This window comes from Hippocampus bargibanti, linkage group LG19, assembly GCF_051943395.1.
Source record: "Hippocampus bargibanti isolate YZ-2025 linkage group LG19, ASM5194339v1, whole genome shotgun sequence".
Lineage (NCBI taxonomy): Eukaryota > Metazoa > Chordata > Actinopteri > Syngnathiformes > Syngnathidae > Hippocampus > Hippocampus bargibanti.
The window spans coordinates 2,597,885-2,621,787 of NC_142752.1; the positions used below are offsets into that span (position 1 = coordinate 2,597,885).

The window sequence follows — 23,903 nt, forward strand, 5'->3', positions numbered from 1 at the left end:
ATCAACAGCAAGTTTTAATAATAATTTTTACTTAGGAATGGCTTAATCTGATGATATCTATCGACTATTTGTCTAATGACTATCTCTCTAACAGACCCCTCAAAATATGAGAGGACTCCTTTAATCGATTGCAAACATGTATGCTTTCCTCTTCAGAACTATGTGAATCATATTCCTAACTGGATGAGTAACAAGAAAGCATCTTCTCCGAATCTGAAGCCATTGTTTTGATTCTCCAGCAAGGCAAGACGTCCTGGCGTGACGTCACGAACAAGGGGGCGGGACCTTCTGAAACTGGCCACTTCCGGTTTCAAATTGAAGTAGTTTTTAGACACTTTAAGTCATTGTTATAGGCGTTTTGCATTTGACTAAAAACATCATCCTGCGTGTTTTGGGTATGTTAGATGCTATAAAACGTGTTTCTGATGTCAGTTAGGAAATAAAAAAGTGGTGTCGGTTGTCCTTTAACTTGGTGATCATTTATCAACCAGGTTATTTCTTTTTTACTGCGAGGAAGAAGGAAAGATGGAACATCTCAAGAGACATATTGTTTATTATTTCTGGGCTAAGCAACAATCTATCACGCTTTCTATCTGCAACCTGAGAATTCCATTGTGGCCCTCCCCAGTGAACAAAAACAATGCCAGGGAAGCAATTTCCTCTTTGTGTCATGAATGAGAATCCTATTCGTCAAATCATAAAGGTAGACAAGAGCCGCGTGGAAAGACATTATCGAGCTGGACAAGCACTAACTGCAAAAAGATGTGTAAATATTGAAGGAAATCCATCGATGAGAAGGTTTCTTCAGCCGTCATCTGTACTTCTACGAAGGTGTCGGACGTTTCGCTTCTTATCCAAGAGGCTTCGTCAGCGAACTAAAATTTGCTGGTAGTTAAGTTAAGGTATATATCCCTACTGTCCAGACGTGGCGGTGCCGGACTCTGCTATGATTGGTCCCTGCTCTCAGGTTGGGGGGAGCAGAGGACAGCCCCCTGCGGCTACACTGATTACTTCTATTGTCCTGACTGAGTATGGGGTCCACGACTGGCCTGATTGCCCCATTTGATGTGGTATCACCTCATCAGCATAACTAAGCCTATGTTGCCTAAGAAGTCGGTTGTAGGATCGAAATGTAACCTCACCCCACCATGGCGATTTAGTGAAGGGTTTTGCTGTTTTATGAAAATAGCTTCTTTTACTCCCCTTTCAAACCATCCATTTTCTTTCGCGAAGATTTTAACCTCATTGTCGTCAAATGAGTGGTTGCTAGCGTTTAGGTGCATATGTACTGCAGATTGAAGGAAATTTATTCTATCAAGGATGACAAGGATCTTTTTACTTTCAAGCCGTGTTTACATCGATGGCGTCAAATGTTGGAAAAGGTTTAACAACACCGATGCGGGCAACTTAAATTTTACACAACTAACACAAAAACAATGCGTGTTAAGGGGAAAACATAGTTTTGATGTATGTGAAATTACAATTTACCTAAATCTACACATTTGCAGGACAGAAGTTGCTATTTTATCTTCGGCACAGGTCGCACTGTATATGTATATAAAAAAAGAGAATTAAAAGTGTGATTTTGACGCAGGCTGCAGGGGAAAAAAAAAGAAAAAGAAAAAGACAACTCCCTTTAAAGATGTGAGTGTGTGGAAAACAAACACCTCTATTGAAGGGCTCTCAATCCTTTCGCCGCTTTTTATCATGGTAGTCGTCCTTGGAGCGGCTGCTGGTGGACGCTCTCTTGGAGCCGCCGTGCTGCTTGGCTTCTTCCAAGAATTTATCCAGACCGAAGGGGTCCTCCTCAAACTGGACAGGCCCCTCGCGCCTCTGCCCGTGATCGGCACCCGAGAACTCCTTGTCGGGAACAAACCTGAAAGAAGAAAGCATCATTTGTTTCTGTAATGTAGGAATTAGCGCGTATGCTATCATGTGTGTCACCAAAATAAAAGCTTGCCTTGAACGGAATCAAGTGACATACAGTGATACCTTGGCTTACGAACTTAATTGGTTCCCAGAAAGTGCGTGTAAGGCGAAAAGTGTGTCTTCCAAACATTAATTTCCCACAGGAAACCATTAAAATGACAATAATCCGTTCCCAGATTCCAATAAAACATAATTTTCTACTAAATAAGCCTTAAAACTTCACAAAATATACATTATTTTATGTATAATAAATGTGCTATGGTATTATAATTAAAGAAATAAACTGTACATTATAATAAAGTCATTTTATTCACATTTGTGATGGTTGTTGATGGCTTGATGGAATGGATAGCTTTTTGCATAAAGTGTCTCAAGGAGCTCTGGGTGTACATCTTGAAAGTTGTAATATTGCAACAGATGCAGGCAGACACACTAGAAACTTCATTAATAGCTGGTTCCCTTGCTTGTATGTTCTCTTCAAATGGTACAGATGGCTGGTGCGGGTTATTTGTGGAGCCTGATTGATGGGATATTTTAACCTTGCAGTCTACACTCTGCCTTTGAATATCCAGCTCCAAGAACCGGCTCGTTCGCGAACGACACATCACTCATTGTGGCGCTCCGTGTGTTTCCCGAAAAATAGTTTGTATACCAAGATTATATTCTCGCGAATTTAACATTCGTACGCCGAAAAGTTCATTAGCTAAGGCATTCGTAAGCCGAGGTATCACCGTATTTGCAAATACCTGTTGTTTTGCATGAGTGTGTCAAAGTCATCGGCGTAGGCGTCCTTGTCGATGGCTTTGCTGGGCCGGTAGATGTTGGAGGCCATGTCACGCCCGCCGCGGAATGGCTGGTCGTACACGTTGTACGTCTCGTCCTCGCCGCCAGCAAAGCCGCTATCCATTCCCTGCGAAGACGACGACGACGGGGGAGGGAACGGACATTTGAGGTGGCTATCAAAATGGCCGATCCGTTTGAAGCACAGCATTTTAACTCATTCGCTGACATTCCCCAATTTGTTCAGGTTTTGTTTTTTGTTGATGAAGCGCTGGTCAGACCTCTGGCAATGTTTTTTACCTTCCATGAGGGGGCAGCATTTTCCTTTTGTCCATGTTAGCGCTTTGTTATATCTTAAGCTGTTGTTAAAGCGCTAGGCAAAACGTTCATCTTCCAAACATTTATTTCCCATAAGAAACCATTGTTGCTTCCAGGTTGAGTGAACGCTGGTGCGTGTGGCTGCCGCTGCTGACCCGCAGAAAAAATATCCAGCGACTGTAAAGTGTCCTTGAGAGTTTTGAAAGGCGCTTCTAAATGAAATGTATTATTATTATAATAAAAAATCAATATGTGTGCATTGTATTTTGCACAGCTGCCTCCATTTCAAGCACAGATAACTCCAGAGTCATAAAACTTAGGAATTAACTCTTTTTTTTCTGATAAAAGACGATAGTGCAAGGTTTGTTCCGCTGCATTGAATGTTTATGTAGTCCTAAAATTCAATATTCTGTGGGTCCTGCAATTTGAGTGACAATGACAAAAACCCTGGCACTGGAATGGACACGTTTTTGCAACTTGTCTGGCAGTGAATGAGTTAAAAACCGTTCCAGGCTTAAAATAAAAAATAAAAAAATAGATGACTATTTGCTCATCTTGAGTCAAGCCATAGACAAGAAACTCACTTTACTCTGGTTGAAAAGTCGTTGGTCATACTGGGCCTCGTTGGTGGTGCGAGGGTTGGGCACCCCCAGAGCGATGAGCTCACTGATGTCTCGGTCCTGGTCCCTCTGGAGTTTGGATCTGAAAGAAAGAGAAAACGTTTTAAGACTCAAAAAAAAAAGGGACTTTCTACTTCAATATAGTCCAGCACCTCTTGTCAGGAGCTGCCCTGGAAATGTTTCTGTCGTGTTGTCTCTCCTTCCTTCTGTCATGGCGGATCTCGTCACGCTCCCTTGCCTCTCCATCGTCGCCACCTTGATCCAAAAAACAAAGAGAAAACATGTGTTTCAATGGATATGCCAAACCCCAAATCTAGACATCCAACTTGTTTTAGACACACGCATCTCACCTTTATCCCCGTGACTTTTAATTCCCGCTCTGCGATCTCGGGCCATTTGGGCTAACTCCCTGAGTTTCTCTTCTTTTTTTTCTTTCTCCTTCTGTGCCATTTTCTTTTCCACCTGGGCCCTCATTTCCACCGCCTCTCTGGCCTGTAGACATCACCCAAAAGACGGGTGTCGTTCATTTCAAAACACTGCCCAATATCAAAATCTGAATCAAAAGGGTTGCTGTACAGTGATACATTGGCTTACGAACTTAATTGGTTCCCAGAAAGTGTGTAAGGCCAAAAGTGTGTCTTCCAAACATTAACTTCCCATAGGAAACCATTAAAATGAGAATAATCCGTTCCCAGGTACCCATAAAACATAATTTTCTGCAAAATAAGCCTTTAAACTACACAAAATATACATTATTTTATGTATAATAAATATGATAGGCTATTGTAATAAAAGAAATAAAGTGTACCATATAATAAAGTCGTTTTATTTACCTTTGTGATGGTTGCTGATGGGCTTGATGGAATGATAGCTTTTTGCATAGTGTCTCAAGCACCTACATCTTAGCTTAAAAGTTGTGACATTGTAACAGCAACAAATGCAGGCAGACACACGAGAAACTTCATTAATAGCTGGTTCCCTTGTTTGTATGTTCTCTTCAAATTGTACAGATGGCTTGTGCGGGTTATTTGTGGAGCCTGATTGATGGGATAGTTTAACCTTGCAGTCTACACTCTTCCTTTGAACTATCAAGAAAGTTGAAACGAGTCCAAATTTCACTGTGTTTTCTTTCTATTTTCTCGCCATTTCACTTTAGTTTTTTGTTCACTTTTGTTTTTTTGTTTGAAGCTCTGTCGTCTCCCTTTCGTGTGTGTGTGTTTCTGTAAACACCCCGCCCCCGCTCACTGCTGCGTGTGTCCCCTCCATCCTCTACCACGGATCTTGACCAATCACGTGCGGCTTTAACCGAAGATTGGGGGCAGGTAATAGAGGGGAAAAAAAGCCGGCTGCCATTTCAGGAGCTCCAAGAACCGGCTCGTTCGCTAACAACACATCACTCATTGTGGCGCTCCGCGTTTCCCAAAAAATAGTTCCTATGTCAAGGTTATATTCTCGCGAATTTAACGTTCCTAAGGCAAAAAGTTCGTTAGCTAAACCGTTCGTTAGCCGAGGTATCACTGTATTTAACAAAAGCACCCATTTTGATCACGCAAGAAATGAAATATTCCAGATAATGTTTGTGAACCGATGACTTTTGAGAACCAGGCGTATGATTACTTTTCTATCAGCGATGTAGAGCGCCTCGGCCAGCTTGGCAAAGTTTTCATTGATGTGGACCGTTTGCAGCCCTCTGCCATCAGCCGCCAGGCGCTTGTCGAGAGGAATGGTGTAACCCTAAAACCAAGACAGCAATGAACGGTTAGAAAGCGGCAGAGTCACTAATGTGATTTTGGTGATGCGTTCGTTACCTTGGCGTTCTTCCAGTTGGAGATGCACGGTGGAATCTTCCACTCCTGCTGTTCCTTCACTGTCATCTAAAAAAAAAGACAATTATTTGGTTACAGAAGTAAAGTCACAGAGTAGCCAATGTACACAATCATAAAAGGTTCAATTCCATTCATACTTTTCTGCTTGGAGAGTGCATGACAGGTGCCGGCGGTGACGGAGGTCCACGAGGGATCTTCTTGTTGATCCTGTCACAAATCCACTCAAAATCAGGTTCTTTAAGGTGAGGCAGATTACTCAAAAGCAGCTGCTGGATAACATTGAGATACCTCGGCTTACGAACTTAATTGGTTCCCAGAAAGTGTGTGTACAGCGAAAAGTGTGTCTTCCAAACATTTATCTCCCATAAGAAACCATTAAAAATGAGAATAATCCGTTCCCAGGTCCCCATAAAATATAATTGTCGACCAAATAAGCCTTAAAACGACACAAAATATCCTTTATTTTATGTATAATAAATGTGCTATGGTATTGTAATTAAAGAAATAAACTGTACTGTAGAATAAAGTCGTTTTATTTACCTTTGTAATGGTCGTTGATGGCTTGATGGAATGAATAGCTTTTTGCATAAAGTGTCTCAAGGAGCTCTGGGTTGTACATCTTAGAAGTTGTGACATTGCAACAGCAACAGATGCAGGCAGACACACTAGAAACTTCATTGATAGCTGGTTCCCTTGCTTGTATTTTCTCTTCAAATTGTACAGATGGCTTTTGCGGGTTATTTGTGGAGCCTGATTGATGGGACAGTTTAACCTTGTCTTAACCTACTCTTTGTTTTAACACTAGCCTGTGGTGGGGGTCATTTTCGGTCCCAAAAAAAGCAAAAGTACGCCACTTGATAACAAACCACGTCTGCACTCAAAGAAAGAAAAAAACAACTAGTCTGCCAGCCACGGTGGTGCTATTTGACCGTGTGGGTTGGTTCGTTCGCTGAAAACGAGTTTGTATGCCAATATTATAGTCTCCCGAATTTAATGTTCAAAAGGTGAGAAGTTTGTGAGCTAAAGCCTTCGTAAGCTAATGTATGTTGAATATAAGGAGGGGATGGGGGGGAGGATTACTTAAAACGTGGCGGCTCCATGGGGTCTCGCTGCATTTCCACCATGCGGATGACTCTTTGTTTGGCTCCGGAATTGAAAGCCACTCCCTGCTGGGATGGCGTGTACCTGACGGACAGACAGAAGCAGATGAGTGAAAATGTTTTATTTACAACAAGATAACGTTTTTATTTTATTTTGGGGCTGTATGAAAATTGAAATTTCATACCTGATGTACTGTGCCGGGGCCTGTTTGTCTGCTGCTCGCACAGGCATGGCGGCAGCAATCTTTTGCGATACCTGCTTGCTGAGGGCAGCACGGGTTTTCTCCGTCAGCTATAAAGAGGAGCCACGTAGCATAAAAAAAGTCAATCTCACAGAACACGGATACTTTTATGTGCCGTCGTTTTGTTTACATCGCGAATAGAAACCCTTCAGATGCCACAATACAGCAAGGAAACAATATTTCTTGAGTAAAATGCACCGCGTTTTACCTCTTGAACGGATTCCTCATCAGGCTTCTGTAGTTCTGGGGTGTCTTGATTCATAACTTCTTTGGGAAGCAGATCTGTATACTTACTGAAGATCACCTACCACAATGAAAAGGCAGTAAATAACCGTGTTAGATTTTGTCAGGTATTATCTATAAAATGGTTTTGATTGCATACCTTGTCCTTGCTTTGTCCTTGTCTAGCAATGGCATCATATTTTACTTTTCCCTCCGCATCCACCTGCATGGTCAATGCATTGGAGGTTTTCTTTTGCCGACCCATCTCCAGAGGAAACTGTGCCGCGTGGATCTCTGGGAAAGCTCCCCCATCTCCAAAGTCCTACAAAACAATAACATTTGGAGAATATAATGAGAACCACTGACGTGGTGTCATGCATTCATAAATACATGGCAAGGACTTTGTCCTTAACTGGCAAAATCCACATATCTGCATGTCTGAAGCTGAACGCCGATTCCTACCTCGACAGTGCGAGGTATCCATCCAGTACGATGTCCATAAGGTGGTGGTTCTCTTCGGGAAGCAACCAAGGCATTTGAGAACGGCTTCTGGGCACGAAGTCTATCCTCTGCTTCCAGTTGATCTTGTGACAGCTGGGTGGGCGCCGGTAGAAAGCTACACACAAAATAATGAATCTTATTCAAGTTCAATGGATCGATTGTTAAAAAGGTGGCTGATATGTATGATGTGCAAACGTCGGCATGTTGCGATTATGTGTGGCCTGCTATGCTATCGTTAGCTTCGCGATCGTAACACTGCCCAACAGCTCATTTTGGTAATCGTTGACGGATCAGACCGATTTAAAACATCAAACATATCGGTTGACACGGTAGGGTAGCCGTAAATTGTATTTTTCAAAGATTATTCAATTCAGATGACAAAAAAAGGCTTGACGGGAAGCTTACCTCGTTAGAGACATTTTTTTCCGTAGCGGCCGTTTTCCGGTTTTCTTCTTCGTTGGTGAAAAAGCATCCATTCAATCGCATTACTCACACCTGCTGGCTGAAGATCGCAATTACACTACTATTCGAGTCCATATCTTTTTCTGACAATTTTGTTTGTGATTATTATACTCCAAAATTATGCAATGATGTTTCTGGTTTAAAATAGGCACTGGCTCAATAAGTCTTGGTAAACATTGGTTTTCAGTTTGTATACTTGCACCAATACATTGTGCAAGTGTTTCTATTGGTGAAAATATCTGAAAGAATTTATGTATAGTGTCTGTGCTCCAAAAACATTGGAGGATGCGGGCATCGATCCCGCTACCTCTCGCATGCTAAGCGAGCGCTCTACCATTTGAGCTAATCCCCCATGCTGAACCTTCATGTAATACGAGTTCTTCTCGGCGTATGGACTTTCTCTGTGCGGAAAAAGGCACACAATTAAATGCTCCAAAAAAATATGGAGGATGCGGGCATCGATCCCGCTACCTCTCGCATGCTAAGCGAGCGCTCTACCATTTGAGCTAATCCCCCTCACGACACGTTACGTCGGGATACGCTAAATATATATCAATCCATGGAATGGGCTCACGATGTCCAACTAAATGTTGAACGAAGATATGACAAATGACACGAAATCAAGCACTGACGGTCGAGACTATGTGTGGCGCTGAACCAAAATCTTCGATCACGTCCGCTATGTAGCCAGTATTTCTTCCGCTGTTGTATGGAGCAATTGCACGTTTCAACGAAAGATCCAGAACTCGACCTGCACGTACCGTCAGTTCTTATGTCTGCACCGCCATGCCAGGTTTTAGACTCGAACGCTACTGGCATGTGTCTGTCGTTATATTTATATTTCTGCCTTTCTTGGTATCGTGGGGGATTAGCTCAAATGGTAGAGCGCTCGCTTAGCATGCGAGAGGTAGCGGGATCGATGCCCGCATCCTCCAATGTTTTCCATGTTTTTTGCAAACCTTAAATATTTCTGTGGGGATTTCAGTTGCAAACATTCTTTTTCTAATTTAGTGGGTGATATTAATTATGAAGGCAACTTTTTATTTTATATCTTTAACACGTTGTTCCAAGATTATTGCTACATTACTTTGGCCCCGTTTGACATTATTCCATTTATTTGAAGAAAATACACACACGAAGTCAAGGAATTCTTTATTACAAATCATTTATTGACACAATTCCACATCCATTCTACCGTCTTTCACGGGGAAAGTGATGAGGATCAGCTAGTGCACAATGTTTTCGTGTAGAAGGGAGGGGGGCTTTTTTTATACTGTCACGTGGTTGAGAACACTGTTCCTTTAAGATCCTGGTACGAAATAAGAATCTATGGAGGACATAAACTTTGACAAAAAAAAACTTGGGGATTCTGATTTCAGTTAGCAGACGAGACACAAATTGAAATCAAATAAAAACATGTGAAGCACAGGTTTAGCCGGAGACCCACTGGACCGTCGTGCCGTTTAACAGCAAAGTTGGACCCCAAAATATTTTATTTTTTTAATATATTTTATTTTCGGCTCAATACATTAAAAAAAAGGCGTCCAATCACAGTTTTTTAAAGAAAAGTGGACGCGGTGTGAAAAAAAAAAGACAATTGTGAGTGCGAGCGCGTCGCGGGTTACGCGGCGGTCAGTAGCTCCTGAGCCCACGTCGTGATGGCAGATGTCGTGTGTTGGAGCAGCTGCCATGTTGAATTGGTCAAGGACAACGCATGGCCTCTCAGACATGAGACAGATACTTCACCACTGTGGTGGGTCAAAATGGAATGATTAAATCTTGTGCTCGGTTATCAAGAAAATATTAGCATGAGCGAAGAAGGTACTTACTCGCAAGAGTTCTGAAGGTTGGTCCAGGCTTTTTGTAGCAGTTCAATTAAAAACACCAACACTGGCAAGAAGTAGTTTCGGTGGATGAAGAGGAGAATTGCTTTCAGAGAAGCTAAAACTTCGTACACACTGTCAGGCGTGTTCGTCTTCACCTGCAAAAAAAAAAAAAAAAATCATGCATTCCAAGGTCAGAAAAGTACGGAAGAGCGTTAGGGCCAGATTGAAATATCTTTTTTTTTAGAGACGGGGTATTATTTTGAGAAAAAAAGTTGCACATTTTCTAGATTCAGAGTCGCGAGTTTGCTAGAGTCAGAGTCGCAAATTTGCTAGATTCAAAGTCGCAAATTTGCTAGATTTAAAGTCACAAATTTTCTAGATTAAAAGTCACAAATTTGCTAGATTTAAAGTCGCAAATTTGCTAGATTCGAACTCGCAAATTTGCTACATTTAAAGCCGTAAATTTGCTAGATTCAAAGTTGCAAATTTGCTAGATTTAAAGTCGTAAATTTGCTAGATACAAAGTCGTAAATTTGCTAAAATAAAAAAAAAAAGCTAGATTCAAACTGGCAAATTTGCTACATTCAAACTCGCGAATTTGCTACATTCAAACTGGCAAATTTGCTACATTCAAACTCACAAATTTGCTACATTCAAACTCACAAATTTGCTACATTCAAACTCACAAATTTGCTACATTCAAACTCGCGAATTTGCTACATTCAAACTGGCAAATTTGCTACATTCAAACTCACAAATGTGCTAAATTCAAACTTTCAGAGTTGAAGATACATCATTCGGTCGTGCGGTGGGTTAGCAGCCTAATGCACTTCCGTAGCTGACGGATACGGTCTCACAAGGCTGCTAACGCTAACCCACCGCCTCCTCAACATGCATTTGGTATGCGGGTGTTTGTTTCAATTCTAGACAAAAGACTCCTCACCCATTCTATGAGCAGCGGGACGTTTTCTTTGACCCACACGGTGACATGTTGGCTGTTTTCCGACATGACCTGGGCTGCCGATTTGGTTTTCTCCAGACCTTGTTCTAACAGTGGTTCCAATGCGCGCACACTCTCAGAGTAATAATATGGCACGTTTGTCTCCAGCCAGCTAAAAACATACACATTCACAAGGCATAAATGAACAACGATGTCTCCAAGTTTGATCAAGTCCATGAAAAAGAAAAAAAATCCAAACCTGAAGCCCTGCTTTGAGTGGTCTACAATTTTACCCCACGCCTGCTGAGACGCGGCCATCACACCCGTTCTGTGTAGATGTTTGGCTGTGGTTGAATCTGAAACACACAAGCAATAAGGCTTAATTAAAACCCAAATAACACATTTAAAGTGCTCGATTGTTGCCAGAGACAAGATATGACAGTCAGACGACACCGTGGACGAAGACTCGAACCCAGAAATATTGTCCCTACTGCCGGCAGGAGACGCAGCCATTCATGACAGACGTCTGAATCCTGCAGCCCTCTGCCAAGCTATTTCTTGAGAGTATATGCAAATTTAAGTGATACATTAGTAAAACATAGTTTTCTTGATTAGAATACCACAACCCTGGGCGTTCTAAGCGCGAACAGCTGTAAGCAATAAAACATTCTTTTGCATGAACTGATAACCTGGCTAATAAACTCTTCCTGTGCAGGATGTTCAAGTCGTAAATAACTTTGGTGATAAAGGAGTATCCCAAATCCTAAATTCTGTGCAAGGCTAGATCTCCTAGATCACAGGTGTCAAAGTCAAGGCCCGCGGGCCAAATCCGGCCCGCCACATCATTTTTTTCGGCCCGCGAAAGCAAATCAAACTTGTTAAATTCCATGACGATTCCTAAAATCTGAGCCAAAATTTCATATTTTTGGATGTCAACCACAATAAAAGTCATTATTCTTGACTTCAGATTTGAAAACGAGTTATTGATTAATTTGCTGTGTGCTCTATATGTAATATTTGAAGGGATTTAAACATTCTAATGGGTTCCCCAAATTCATAACGGCCCTCGAGAGGAAACCATAACTACTATGTGGCCCGCGGCAAAAAATGACTTTGACACCCCTGACCTAGATGAAGCTGACAGTTTAACTCGCTGTGTCTGTTGACCTGATTGACCCCAGGTTGTCTGTGCTTCAATTGAGTATTCAGTCTCACATGTTAGCTAAGCATATAACAGCATGAAACTTTGAAATATGAAAACTTCTTATTCTGTCTAATTTCTATCAATTGTACAATCAAACTAAAAAATTGACATACCGGCGAAGGAGCCATGAGATCGGATGTCCTGAATGATCAAACCGGCGACAAATACTAACAGGACAGACAGTAGCTTTGACCACGGGAAGCCACGTCCTCGCATCTTCACCTGGAGACTCTGGGAACAAAAATTCCAACCGCCCACCCCCGTCGTCAAATGTTCACTGACATAGTTTTGACCAAAAAAAAAAGAAACACTTTTGGACTTGAACAGGTGACTGACCTCACACAGATTATTGCAGTCGCTAAGGTCCTTCGACTTGTTGTTTTCTTTCATCTCTTCATTGGTCACTTTAAAAGATTGAATTGTTTCTTCAAGATTCTTCCTCAGCTGCAAATGAAGTAGGGAAGGGGATCAGAAGGCACAACAGTGACTGTTTGCAACTAGATGCAATTAGTCATGAGCGAAGGCGCGACGTTCCAATTCGACTTGTCAATACCTTGAGTGGTAGGGAATTCCAGCAGCCCAATAAATGATTCAGCAGCAGACTAAGGAAGGGCAATGTGAGAGTCAGCATTTTACCGTCATTTTAACAAAATAAACAAAATAATAAAAACAAACAAACAAAGATGGATCGCCAAATAACTAGATAAATAGCGAGATAGATAGCTAGATAGATAGCTAAATACATAGCGAGATAGCTAGAGAGATAGGTAGCGAGATAGATAGCGAGATAGATAGCGAGATAGCTAGAGAGATAGCGTGATAGCTAGATGGATAGCGATATCTAGATAGATAGCAATAGATAGATAGCGATAGCTAGATAGACAGCGAGATAGCTAGATAGAGAGATAGCTAGCTAGATAGATAACTAGCTAGATCGATAACTAGATTGATAGCTAGATCACCGGCTTAATCGCCATCTAGACCGCTAACTAAATCACTAGCTATACAGAAAAGACAGCTAGACATAGATAGATTTGATAGCTAGTTAGTTAGCTAGATCGCAAGCTAGACCACTAGCTAGATCGCTGGCTAGACCGCTAGCTAGAACGCAGGATCGATCGTAAGCTAGATCGTTGGCTAGATTGTTGGCTAGATTGCTCTAGCTAGACCGCTAGCTAGCCAGCTAGCTAGACAGCTCGACAGACAAATAGATTCAATAGCTAGATAGGGAGAAAAATGTGGGAATATGTCACCTGGACTGAGCCAAATGTTTGGTGTAGAGCTGCCTCCACACGCTTAAACTCTGAGCGTCCACGCACAAACACTCGGTCATACTACGGAGCAACTGAAAGAAAAGACGGAGACCCCCAATGTGAATTATTCTGCATGGCTTTCGCTCCGACAAATCTTTTCCTGGCACCTCTTTCTTCATGTCTTTTGGACAGTTGGGCGTAGCTCTCGACAAAAACGATGGCAAATACGTGTGTAAGGTGCTCTCGGGCTTGCCTCCAAACGCCAAGGCCTTTAGACGAGGGTAAAGGCGCCTCAGCTGCTCCTGTAGACTGGAAGACGTACGCAACACAAATCGACATGTCAAATTTGAAATCCAGCACATATTCAGAGCATGATGGAAAGTGTACTTTTTTTTAAATCTCTTGCAAGAATCAAGTTGAATGAATGAAAGGAGTTGAATCATTTTACAGGGAAAATGACAGTGATTCCTCGGCTTACGAACGCTTTAGCTAACCAACTTTTCGCCAGTTTTCTTACTAGTTTTCGGCGGAAGACCACCAAACCATACGGCCGAACAGCGCCACTGTGGCTGCCGGACTACTTTTGCCACACCCACTTTTTTTAGTGCACCCAGTGCAGACGTGGTTTGTTATCGAGTGGAGTACGTTTGCTTTTTTTGGGACAAAAAAAACCCCACCACAGGCTAGTGTTAAGCCAAGAGGAGAAAAAGGAAAATTAGGGTCGAGCAGAAGGAGGAGATCATCAAAAAACACGAACAAGGTTTTTGTGACTTAGCGTCCCAGTACCAGCATGCTAAGTTGACCATTGCTACATGTGGCTAAGGGTGTTTCTGTGTTAGCTAAGCAACGGTCTCAGGCAATAGAAGAGGTTTAAAAACTTTTGTTAATTTGGATTAACAAAAAGCAGCTAGCAGGGGACATTGTGAGTGAGGGTATTATCGCCGAGAAAGCACGGCAACTGCACTCGGATATCATCAAAAGGCAACTACATCAACGACCATCACAAAGGTCAATAAAATGACTTTATTATATAGTAGTTTATTTCTTTAATTATACAATATCACATTTATGTTACTTACGTTAAAAAAATGTATATTTTGTGTAGTTTTAAGGCTTATTTAGTACATTTATGTTTTATGGGGACCAGGAAACGGATTATTCTCATTTTTAATGGTCTCCGATGGGAAATTAATGTTTGGAAGACACACTTTTCACCTTACACACACTTCCTGGGAACCAATTAAGTTCGTTAGCTGAGGTATCACTGTATTTTGCAAATGGCTGTTTGTTTACCTGGGTGAAAGGGCATTCTTGGGCATGAATGCAAAATCCAGCAAAGGAAAAAACTCTTTTGGTCCCATGATGCCAAATCCTTTTGTTAGGTTTGCGTGGAGGCTGCGAAAAGATAGAAAACATGCTAACGTGTCCATTTTGAAACAGCGCATTTCCATCAGGTGCATTGTTTTGAAGCTTCATACATGTCGATTGCTATTTTGTTCTAATATATATTTCCTGGGTTACAAATTGTCCCTTGTTCATAAATCGTCACTTAAAAAAGTGAATACTCTACTGCAAGGGTGTCAAATTCCTTTTTTTGCCGCGGGCCACATTGTCGTTAGGGTTCCCTCTCGGGGGGGCCATCATGAGAATGTAAATCAATATGTATGCATTGTATGGTTTAATCCTCATATTGCATATAGAGCACACAATGTCCCTGATCCACTGCGGAAAAGGACGCTTTGATCCTCTGCACTTTCATCTAGAACTGCTTCATGTCACAAAGAGGGTACAGAAAGTGCTGAAGAATGAATGACTGTGTGTTTGCGTTGTCTTATTATTTATTATTTTTAGTTTATAGTTTTTTCATTTATTTAGCTATCTACCGAGCTAGCTATTAGCTATCTATTAGCTAGCTAGCTTTCTTTCAATTTGAGTTGCTTACGTGTTGAGTGAACGGTGGCGTTCACCCGCAGTAAAAATATCCTGTGACTGTAAAGTGTCCTTGAGAGTTTTTAAAGGCTCTTATAAATGAATTGTATTATTATAATTATTAATGAGTAACTAGTTTTCAAATTTGAAGTCAAAAATAATGACTGATATTGTGGTTTACATCAAATAACATGAAATTTTGGTGAGGACTTTAGCAAGCATCACGGTGTGATTTGCTTTCGCGGACCGAAAAAAAATGATGTGGCGGGCCGGACTTGGCCCCCGGGCCTTAACTTTGACACCTGCGCTCTAATGCAAAGGTGTCAAATTCATTTTTTGTCGGGGTTGTAGTTATGGTTTCCTCTCGAGGGCCGTTATGAATTTGGGGAAGCCATTAGAATGTAAATCAGTATAGATGTATTGAGAGAATCAGAAAACCTTTATTCGTCCCAAAATGGGGACATTTGCAATATTGTATTGCGCACAACAAATTAATGAAAAACTTGTTTTCAAATTTGAAGTCAAAAATAATAACTGTTGTTGTGGTTTACATGGTACAATTTGAAAATTTGATTCATACTTTCGCAAGCATCATCAATTTCACACGTTTGATTTGCTTTCACGGGCCGAATAGAATGATGTGGCGGGCCAGATTTAGCCCCCGGGCCTTGAATTTGACACCGGTGCTCAACTGGAAAGAAAAATAGTCACTCTGGCCAATTTAAAAATTCCAAAAAAAAAAAAAAAAAAAAAAAAGATCCAAGGAAGGCAAAACAATACTCACTGGAGCAACCTTTCCAGATAAGCAATGGCGTACGACGATAGCGACTTCACTCCCAGGACAGGAAGCATGATTCCAAGCCACACTGGCAACAAAGTCGACAACGTTACTCACACGGGTGACGCCGCGCCGCCCGTGGATCGCGTTTCACATTGCCCCGATGTCATTCATACGGAGCCCAAAGAGGATTATGTTGCAGTTCGCCCCGAATTATAAGAATTCACTCTTGCCTCACTAACCCTTGCCCCTCCCCCCACTTCTTTCCTCTAGTGTAAATTCAGCAAATTATTGCCAAAGTAGGAAAAAGGTGAGTCTGTCCACAGTGCTGACGCGACGCTTGAACTAGCTCATCGCATCTACAAAACAACATCGTCAAAAGTGGAGCGTTAGTTACCTTTAAGTCCTTGGCTCAGGTCATAAAAACCCGCTTGGCCCAGAGCCCACATGATGGTTAAACACCTGATGGGATGATTCTGCACTGACCGTAGCAACTCCAAATACTGAGGAGACAACAGTGACTTGTTATTTTAATTTCCTGAAAAAATAAAATAAAAATCAAGATAAAGGAGCACACTCTCATAATTCGCTAACTTATCTATCTGGCTATCTGGCTATTTAGCTAGCTATCTGGCTAGCTATCTAATTTTCTAACTCACTAGCTATCTATTAGATATCTGGCTAGCTAACTATTAGAAAGGAAAAATAAAAACTTATCCTGTGACTGTAAAGAACTTATCTAGCTGGCTATCTGGCTGGCTATCTGGCTAGCTATCTAATTTTCTAACTCACTAGCTATCTATTAGATATCTGGCTAGCTAACTATCAGAAAGGAAACAGAAAAACTTATCCTGTGACTGTAAAGTGACCTTGAGAGTTTTGAAAGGCGCTTATAAATGAAATGTATTATTATTATTATTATTATTAAATGTACTTTCATGCAATTTTTTTAGCTCTAGCTACAGCTAAGTGTCTATTAGCTATCTATTAGCACTAGCTAGCTATCTATGAGCTATCTAGCTAGCTTTTTGTCTATTTGAGTTACTTCCGGGTGGAGTGAACGCTGGCGCGTGTGGCTGCCGCTGCTCACCCACAGAAAAACATATCCTGTGACTGTCAAGTGACCTTGAGAGTTTTGAAAGGCGCTTATAAATGAAATGTATTATTATTATTATTATTATTATTATTATTAGCTATCTATCTAGATGGGTGGCTAGCGATCTGACTAGCTGTTAGCTATCTATTGGCTAGCTAGCTAGCTTCCTATCTATTTGAGTTACTTCCGGGTTGAGTGAGCGCTGGCGCGTGTAGCTGTTGCCGCTGTTTACTTCAAGATGGCGCTGCCTTTTCAGCAGCTTATTTATTAATTTTTTTCTACTTCTTTCATTCCTTTCATCTTCCTTTCATAACTTTGCTGCTGTGAAATGTAAATATCTCCACTGCGAGACTAATAAAGGCAAATCCAATCCAATCCAAGAAAGATGTTACACAATACAGACTGACGCATCAAAATATTAGTCGTGGGTGTTTTAATAAATACATAAATAAATAAATAAATAAAAAGACGCATGACTCACCTCAGGCAAATTCTGAGTTGCTAGTTTGGGTTTGTCTTGCAGGACCGCTTGAATGCAAATTCTGTAACCATGTAGTGGCTCACCTGGAAAATAAACGGGCGGAAATATCATCCCAATGCACAGTTGACTGATTAAGACAGATAACGGACGATTTTTCCAAGCTCCGCCCCCTTACCCGAGTTCTTCTCCAGTTCTCGGAGCATGGTGTAAATGCAGTGGTCCAAGAAATCCGGGAGGGAGTCACCGCAGTTGCTGAGAATACCTTTGATGACCGTTCTCAGCTCCTTACTGGTAAGACAGTATGGGTAGTCTGAGGAGCCAGCAAAAAAGAAATGAAAATACAGTGATACTTTAGCTTACAAAGTTAATTGGTTCCCAGAAAGTGTGTGTAAGGCGAAAAGTGTGTATTCCAAACATTAATTTCCCATTGGAAACCATCAAAATGAGAATAATCTGTTCCCAGGTCCCCATTAAACATAATTTTCAACTAAATAAGCCTTAAAACTACACACAATATACCTTATTTTGTGTATAATAAATGTGATATGGTGTTGTAATTAAAGAAATAAACTGTACTATATAATAAAGTCATTTTATTTACCTTTGTGATGGTCGTTAAAGGCTTGATGGTATGGATAGTGTTTTGCATTGTCTCAAGGAGCTCTGGGTTGTACATCTTAGAAGTTGTGATCTTGTAACAGCAACAGATGCAGGCAGACACACTAGACTTCATTAATAGCTGGTTCCCTTGCTTGTATGTTCTCTTCAAATTGTACAGATGGCTTGTGCCGGTTATTTGTTGAGCCTGATTGATGGGATATTTTAACCTTGCAGTCTACACTTGCCCTTTGAACTATCAATAAAGTTGAAACGAGTCCAAATTTCACTTGTGTTTTTTTTTTCACTTTTGTTTTTTTTTTTTGTTTCAAGCTCTGTCATCTCCCTTTCGTGTGTGTGTTTCTGTTTCTGTAACCCCTCGCCCTGCATACTGCTGCATGTGTCCCCTCCCGCCTCTACCACGGATCTTGACCAATCATGTGCGGCTTTAACCGAAGACTGGGGGCGGGGAATCGAGGGAAAAAAAGCCGTTTGCCATTTCAGGAGCAGCAAGAACCGGCTCGTTCGCAAACGACACATCACTCATTGTGGCGCTCCGTATGTTTCCCGAAAAATAGTTTGTATGCCTAGATTCCCGCGAATTTGACATTTATAAGGTGAATAGTTCGTTAGCTAAAGCGTTCGTAAACACTGTATTGACATACTTCATAAACAGTTATGTACACATAAAAAAACACACACACACACACACACACACACACACACACACACACACACACACACACACACACACACACACACACACACACACACACACACACACACACACACACACACACACCGTGAGCATAGCTGCTGAGTGTCGGCTCAGCCGCCGGCGCCGTTAGCTTGAAGTTGAGGTATCCTGCCAGATCTTTGGACCACACCGACGGGTTTTTGGGGAACATCGACTGACTCTTCGCCATCTGTTCTTTCAGATCAGCGAGATCCAGCTAACGGCAGACATGAATAGAGCACATTAAACAAAGAGCCATTTGAGCAAAAAGCTCAACTGGGATGCAGCATGTGATCGCGTGCTTCACAGCCTCTTGCGGGACAGTTTTTTTTTTGCTAGTTGCTCAATAGGAAAACGGTTCCACAACGGTACACGTTATCCAAGCATTATAATAATACATTTCATTTATAAGCACCTTTCAAAACTCTCAAGGTCACTTTACAGTCACAGGATACGTTTTTTTCTGTGGGTGAGCAGCGGAAGCCACACACGCCAGCGTTCACTCAACCCAGAAGTAACTCAAATAGATAGCAAGGTAGTTAGCGAATACATAGCTAATAGCTAGCGAATAGATAACTATTAGCTAGGGAATAGATAGCTAATACCTAGCGAGTAGATAGCTCATACCGAGCAAATAGATAGCTCATACCGAGCGAATAGATAGCTAATAACGAGCGGATAGCTAATACCGAGCGAATATAGCTGATACCGAGGGAATAGATAGGTGATACCTAGCGAATAGATAGCTAATACCTAGAGAATAGATAGTTAATAGCTACCTAGCTATAGAGCTCATATATATGGTAGCCAGCTAAATAGCTATATAGCCAGCTAGACAACAAGATAGCCAGCTAATAGATTTTCAAGACGTCTTGAATGAGGTCAACAGGAAGGAGATAGATAGACAAAGCCATCATATTATATTAACAACTTTAAAATTTGGTGTGGTGTTTCTCAAGTTTATCATAATATTTAGGGCACTCACCACTTTAAATGCCTCCTGCAGGGTTACTCAAACCAGAAGTAACTCAAATAGATAGCAAGCTAGCCAGCGAATAGATAGCTATTAGCTAGTGAATAGATAGCTAATACCTAGCGAATAGATAGCTAATAGATGGCTAGCTAAATAGCCGATAGATACGGTAGCTAGCTAAATAGCTAGATAGCCAGCTAGATAACAAGATAGCCAGCTAATAGATTTTCAAGACGTCTTAAATGAGGTCAACATATTAACTTTAAAACGTGGTATGGTATTCTGAAACACTTCAAAGTTCCATTAAAAACAAAAAAAGCTCAAAATGACTCAAGTTTATCATAATATTTCGGGTACTCACCACTTTAAATGCCTCTTGCAGGGTCTTGTGAGTGGCAGAGGTGGGCACACTTTTAAGGGAGAGTTTCTTCGATGGTTTTGTCGAAGACGGCTTCTTGTTTTCAGGCTGGCTGGGTGGAACTTGTTCCTTATTCTGTTGCTTTGAAATCTTCTCAAAAGCTTCAAATAAAGTGTCCGACATCACGGAGGGTTCTGGGATGGGGGACACAAGGCAGTGGTGATCGGGTCACACTCAAAACTTGCAAAAATATCCGACTGTGGTATTTTAGAGTCATGAGCGTGTTGGAATCCCTGCCCACTTTCTTCCTCCCGCCCCTCACACGTCTGATTTTATCCTCATAATGACGTTGGATTATTCAGGACAAAATACACTATCTCTTGTTTCTATTTATAATTGTATTTTATCTAGTGTATTCTAATTATAATTGCATTTTATTTATTATTGTATCTATGCTTGTCTGTGACTGTAAAGCAGAGGTGTCAAACATACGGCCCGTGGGCCGGAATCGGACCCCAATGAGGTTTAATCAGTTGTATTACGTTCATCCTGTCTACTTGATATCTAATTTAAACCAGATTATTTTCTTACAGACAGTATATTTTAAATGTTCCATTAACTGACATGTTTCGGCGTATACTTCCGCCTTCGTCAGTGTCAAAAATCACCCTATTTCTTTCTTTTAGTTGGTGGATGAGAGGCGACAATCAGCGCCATGATGAATGGATGTCGCCATTTTGTGCCACAGGAACCAAAATGGGGGCAAGTTGACACTGACGAAGTATACGCCGAAACGTGTCAGGTAATTGAACACTGTTAGAAAAGAATCTGTTTTAAATTAGAGGTTTAATCAGGCCCGCGGGATTTTAAAAGTGGCAAAAATGCACAAACGACATGGAATTCATATATTGAATGAGGTGCGATTTAAGGATTGTCCACTGCAGGTTGTACTGTTACAAATATCCGGAACAAAAACAACGGTTTGAAAATCCATTTCGTTATAAATATTATTTAATCTTAAAGTGCATTATTATATTATTTAGACACCAATTTATTGTTATACAGTTTTACGCTGTTGTAGAATCATTGGGATCGGTTGCAATGCATATGTGTGAATGATAAAAGTAAATTGCACATTTGTTCACGAAAGGAAATGTTGTGTAAAAGGAATGGATGGATTGGATTTTATTAGTCTCACAGTGGAGAAATTTACATTTCACAGCAGCAAGGTGATGAAAGGAATGAAAGTAGAAAAACAAAATACATGAGCTACTGGAAAGGCAGCCACTCTCGCGGCGCCGTCTTGAAGTCAAAAGAACAAAAAAAAACGAAATAACAAATAATATGACAGCATAGAGACAATATGACAAATCAAAGACACAGAGAGACATTCATTCTTCAGGACTTGCTGTACCCTCTTTGTGATGACATGAAGCAGTTCTAGATGAAAGAGGAGAGGATCAAAGCGTCTTTCCACCAGTGGATCAGGGACAGCATGGTGGAATGTGAACGTCGACTACAAGCTAAATGTTGAAAGCAAACACGCAGCAGAAAAGAGATTGTCTCACATCTCCTGTTCCACATAAATCTGCTTCAATTCCAAGCCGCAACAGTTCCACATACGCATCGCGCTCTGCGCTGATGCTCCTTTCTTCTTATCGCGGGTTCCTCAAGCCATGCATCCATCCAGCCGCAGACTGTCCAACAGCACTGACCTTTCCGCTAAACAAAGCGGGGCTGTGAAGATGCTGCCCATTACAGGCGCAAAAAAGCACAACGGCCCCTTTGGTGTCCAGCGATGGCAGTCGAATGGCTTCCTCACATTCCTCACATTCAAAAACAGTACTGGCATATTCATGCTGCCGAAAAGGCGCAACCGCTCAGCATAGTCTCCTCCTTGATGAATGTCGTGGTCAAATGTAGTAGTTTCCTAACATTCTTGTACTTGTTTACACCAAAAACTAATGAAATACGTGATATTTTGGTTATTTATAGCACGTATGGTATAACTTGGCCCCTGCTGTAAAGTGTCATTGAGCGCTTTGAAAGCCGCTTGAAATAAAATGTATTATTATTACATAGAGATTGGCTGCATCGTGTACTTTTTTTTAAGATTATACTTATTTTTTTGCAGGGAAAACATTTTTAGATTAACTATTCTGAAAATAAACCAACGCATTTTCAATGTAAAAAAAACAGGCTTAACAGATGCAAACTGGGAACGATGACGTTGCCTCTCTCGACACATCACGTCGATGCTAGCTGCACAAAATGGAGATGCTGTGCAAAACGCGATGAATTTCGAAAAGTTATGAACTCGAGTATTATTTAGAGAGTAAATTGTTCCCGTGGGTGGTAAAACAACATGAAATCGTGAATAGATAATAAGTACGACATGACGCTAAGCAAGCTAGTTCGCTTGCTAACAGGCTAACTAGTTAGCTAATGTGCAGGGGTAGATCTATAACAGTATTTTCGTTCATCTTTAATCGACAGCTTTTGGTCGTAGGAATCGAATGCACTGCAAAGGCAGATTAATCGCTACGAATTGCAATTCGAGACGACTCTGCTCAGATTGTGAACTAAGGGCCATAGCGGGCCGTGGTGAACTTACGTCTGGATGGCATGTTGGACTCCCCCAGAGCTTTCCTGTTCCCGGAGTTGCCTTTCTTTTCCGCGGAGATTTTAACACCTCCCGCATTGCTTTTCTTGCCTTTCTTCACCACTTCCCATTTGCCGATCGCTCCATTACTCGAGGCCATGATCCCGATCGCAATCAATGCCCGAACTGCGCACCGTGTCAGTGAATGAAAAGAAGCTGGGAGATGCAAGGAGCAGTTTGGGGTCATATGAACGTCAACGTGCCACGTCCCCTTTACGCACGTGACGGCTGTTTACAATGACGTTGCCATTTTTGTAATTAAAGGTGTCATTGTTGTCAGGATAATATCTAACAATATTTATATTTGACATCGTTGAAGGCCGAATCATTACATCGTGAGATTCGATTTGTAAAATTTAAGCAATTAAATTCGTCATACAATTTTCGCTCACATTGTTGTCATTTATGAAGTGTGTTGCAAAGCGAAACTTGGTTTCTTTTCATAGTTAAAAAAAAGTTTTTTATTTTAAGATACAATAATTCAAGTGACGCAAAATGTGTCAGGGAAAATAGTCAAGTAAAAAAAAAAAAAACGAATTCTTTTTGCACAACAAAAATAATTCAAGAGACCCAAAATGCATCAGTGTAAATAGTTAAAAAAAAATGATTATAAAAAAAATACAATAATTCAATAGAACCAAAACACATGGGTGAAACTAGCCAACTATCTGCATGCCCTTAAACAATTGGGATGCATATATTGTGTTCTACCTGTTTGATCACAACATCCCTTTGTTAAAAGCATGCTAAATTATATTGCTGTCACACAGTATGTACGACTTCATCATTTATTGTAATATTACAAAATGCAAAGACAACGGCTGATTGCTTTTCACCTACTCAAATGCTTTATTTCATTCCAACAATTTTGTGACCACAATCACTTGGGAGAAAAACCGAGCAAAGAAAAGGCCCGACTCATTTAGACCACTCAGCCAGGCTGCCAGTGATGACATACCACACTATGGCATTTTAGTGCTGTGGATTAACATGAAAACTCCATTAAATACATAAAAAAAAAAAACAGATAGCAGCTAAAATGTAGTGCTTAAAGGACAACCGACACCATT

The 23,903-nt window shown here is 41.0% G+C and overlaps 2 protein-coding genes and 3 non-coding genes across 5 annotated transcripts; 1 reads left to right on the forward strand and 4 right to left on the reverse strand.

Annotated features, from left to right (window-relative positions):
• Window positions 1-535: 535 nt before the first annotated feature.
• Window positions 536-7,983, reverse strand: snw1 (SNW domain containing 1). The gene is made up of 14 exons (XM_089021534.1): window positions 7,944-7,983; window positions 7,500-7,653; window positions 7,198-7,359; window positions 7,024-7,119; window positions 6,759-6,865; window positions 6,554-6,658; window positions 5,611-5,680; window positions 5,456-5,521; window positions 5,265-5,381; window positions 3,998-4,139; window positions 3,800-3,902; window positions 3,612-3,729; window positions 2,676-2,839; window positions 536-1,876 (listed from the first exon to the last, which is right to left on the reverse strand). The coding sequence occupies exons 1-14, from the start codon at window positions 7,955-7,957 to the stop codon at window positions 1,684-1,686; spliced, it is 1,611 nt and encodes a 536-aa protein (XP_088877660.1). The 5' UTR covers window positions 7,958-7,983; the 3' UTR covers window positions 536-1,683.
• Window positions 7,984-8,279: 296 nt separating this feature from the next.
• Window positions 8,280-8,352, reverse strand: trnaa-agc (transfer RNA alanine (anticodon AGC)). Its single transcript has one exon. It is a non-coding gene; the product is annotated as a tRNA-Ala (tRNA).
• Window positions 8,353-8,443: 91 nt separating this feature from the next.
• Window positions 8,444-8,516, reverse strand: trnaa-agc (transfer RNA alanine (anticodon AGC)). Its single transcript has one exon. It is a non-coding gene; the product is annotated as a tRNA-Ala (tRNA).
• Window positions 8,517-8,862: 346 nt separating this feature from the next.
• trnaa-agc (transfer RNA alanine (anticodon AGC)) lies at window positions 8,863-8,935 on the forward strand. The gene has a single exon. It is a non-coding gene; the product is annotated as a tRNA-Ala (tRNA).
• A 213-nt stretch (window positions 8,936-9,148) lies between these two features.
• Window positions 9,149-23,022, reverse strand: tmem214 (transmembrane protein 214). Its single transcript, XM_089022474.1, has 17 exons — window positions 22,786-23,022; window positions 20,175-20,365; window positions 18,907-19,057; window positions 17,683-17,817; window positions 17,508-17,590; window positions 16,328-16,433; window positions 15,937-16,018; window positions 14,517-14,618; window positions 13,391-13,532; window positions 13,224-13,315; window positions 12,524-12,572; window positions 12,307-12,414; window positions 12,084-12,201; window positions 11,026-11,122; window positions 10,770-10,938; window positions 9,830-9,981; window positions 9,149-9,748 (listed from the first exon to the last, which is right to left on the reverse strand). Exons 1-17 carry the CDS (start codon window positions 23,018-23,020, stop codon window positions 9,622-9,624), a joined length of 2,139 nt encoding a protein of 712 aa, XP_088878600.1. The 5' UTR covers window positions 23,021-23,022; the 3' UTR covers window positions 9,149-9,621.
• Between the last annotated feature and the right edge of the window lie 881 nt (window positions 23,023-23,903).

Excerpts from the sequence above, each read along its gene's own strand:
- snw1 (XM_089021534.1), bottom strand. Across the intron at positions 2,840-3,611 it reads GACTTTTCAACCAGAGTAAA|GGAATGGATAGCGGCTTTGC; the intron begins GTGAGTTTCTTG and ends TCGTCTTCGCAG. Across the intron at positions 1,877-2,675 it reads ACACTCATGCAAAACAACAG|GTTTGTTCCCGACAAGGAGT; the intron begins GTATTTGCAAAT and ends TTCTTCTTTCAG.
- tmem214 (XM_089022474.1), bottom strand. The coding sequence starts at position 23,020 with ATGACCCCAAACTGCTCCTTGCATCTCCCAGCTTCTTTTCATTCACTG. Across the intron at positions 19,058-20,174 it reads TGCAAGAGGCATTTAAAGTG|CTGGATCTCGCTGATCTGAA; the intron begins GTGAGTACCCGA and ends GTCTGCCGTTAG. Across the intron at positions 9,982-10,769 it reads TCCCGCTGCTCATAGAATGG|GTGAAGACGAACACGCCTGA; the intron begins GTGAGGAGTCTT and ends TTTTTTTTGCAG.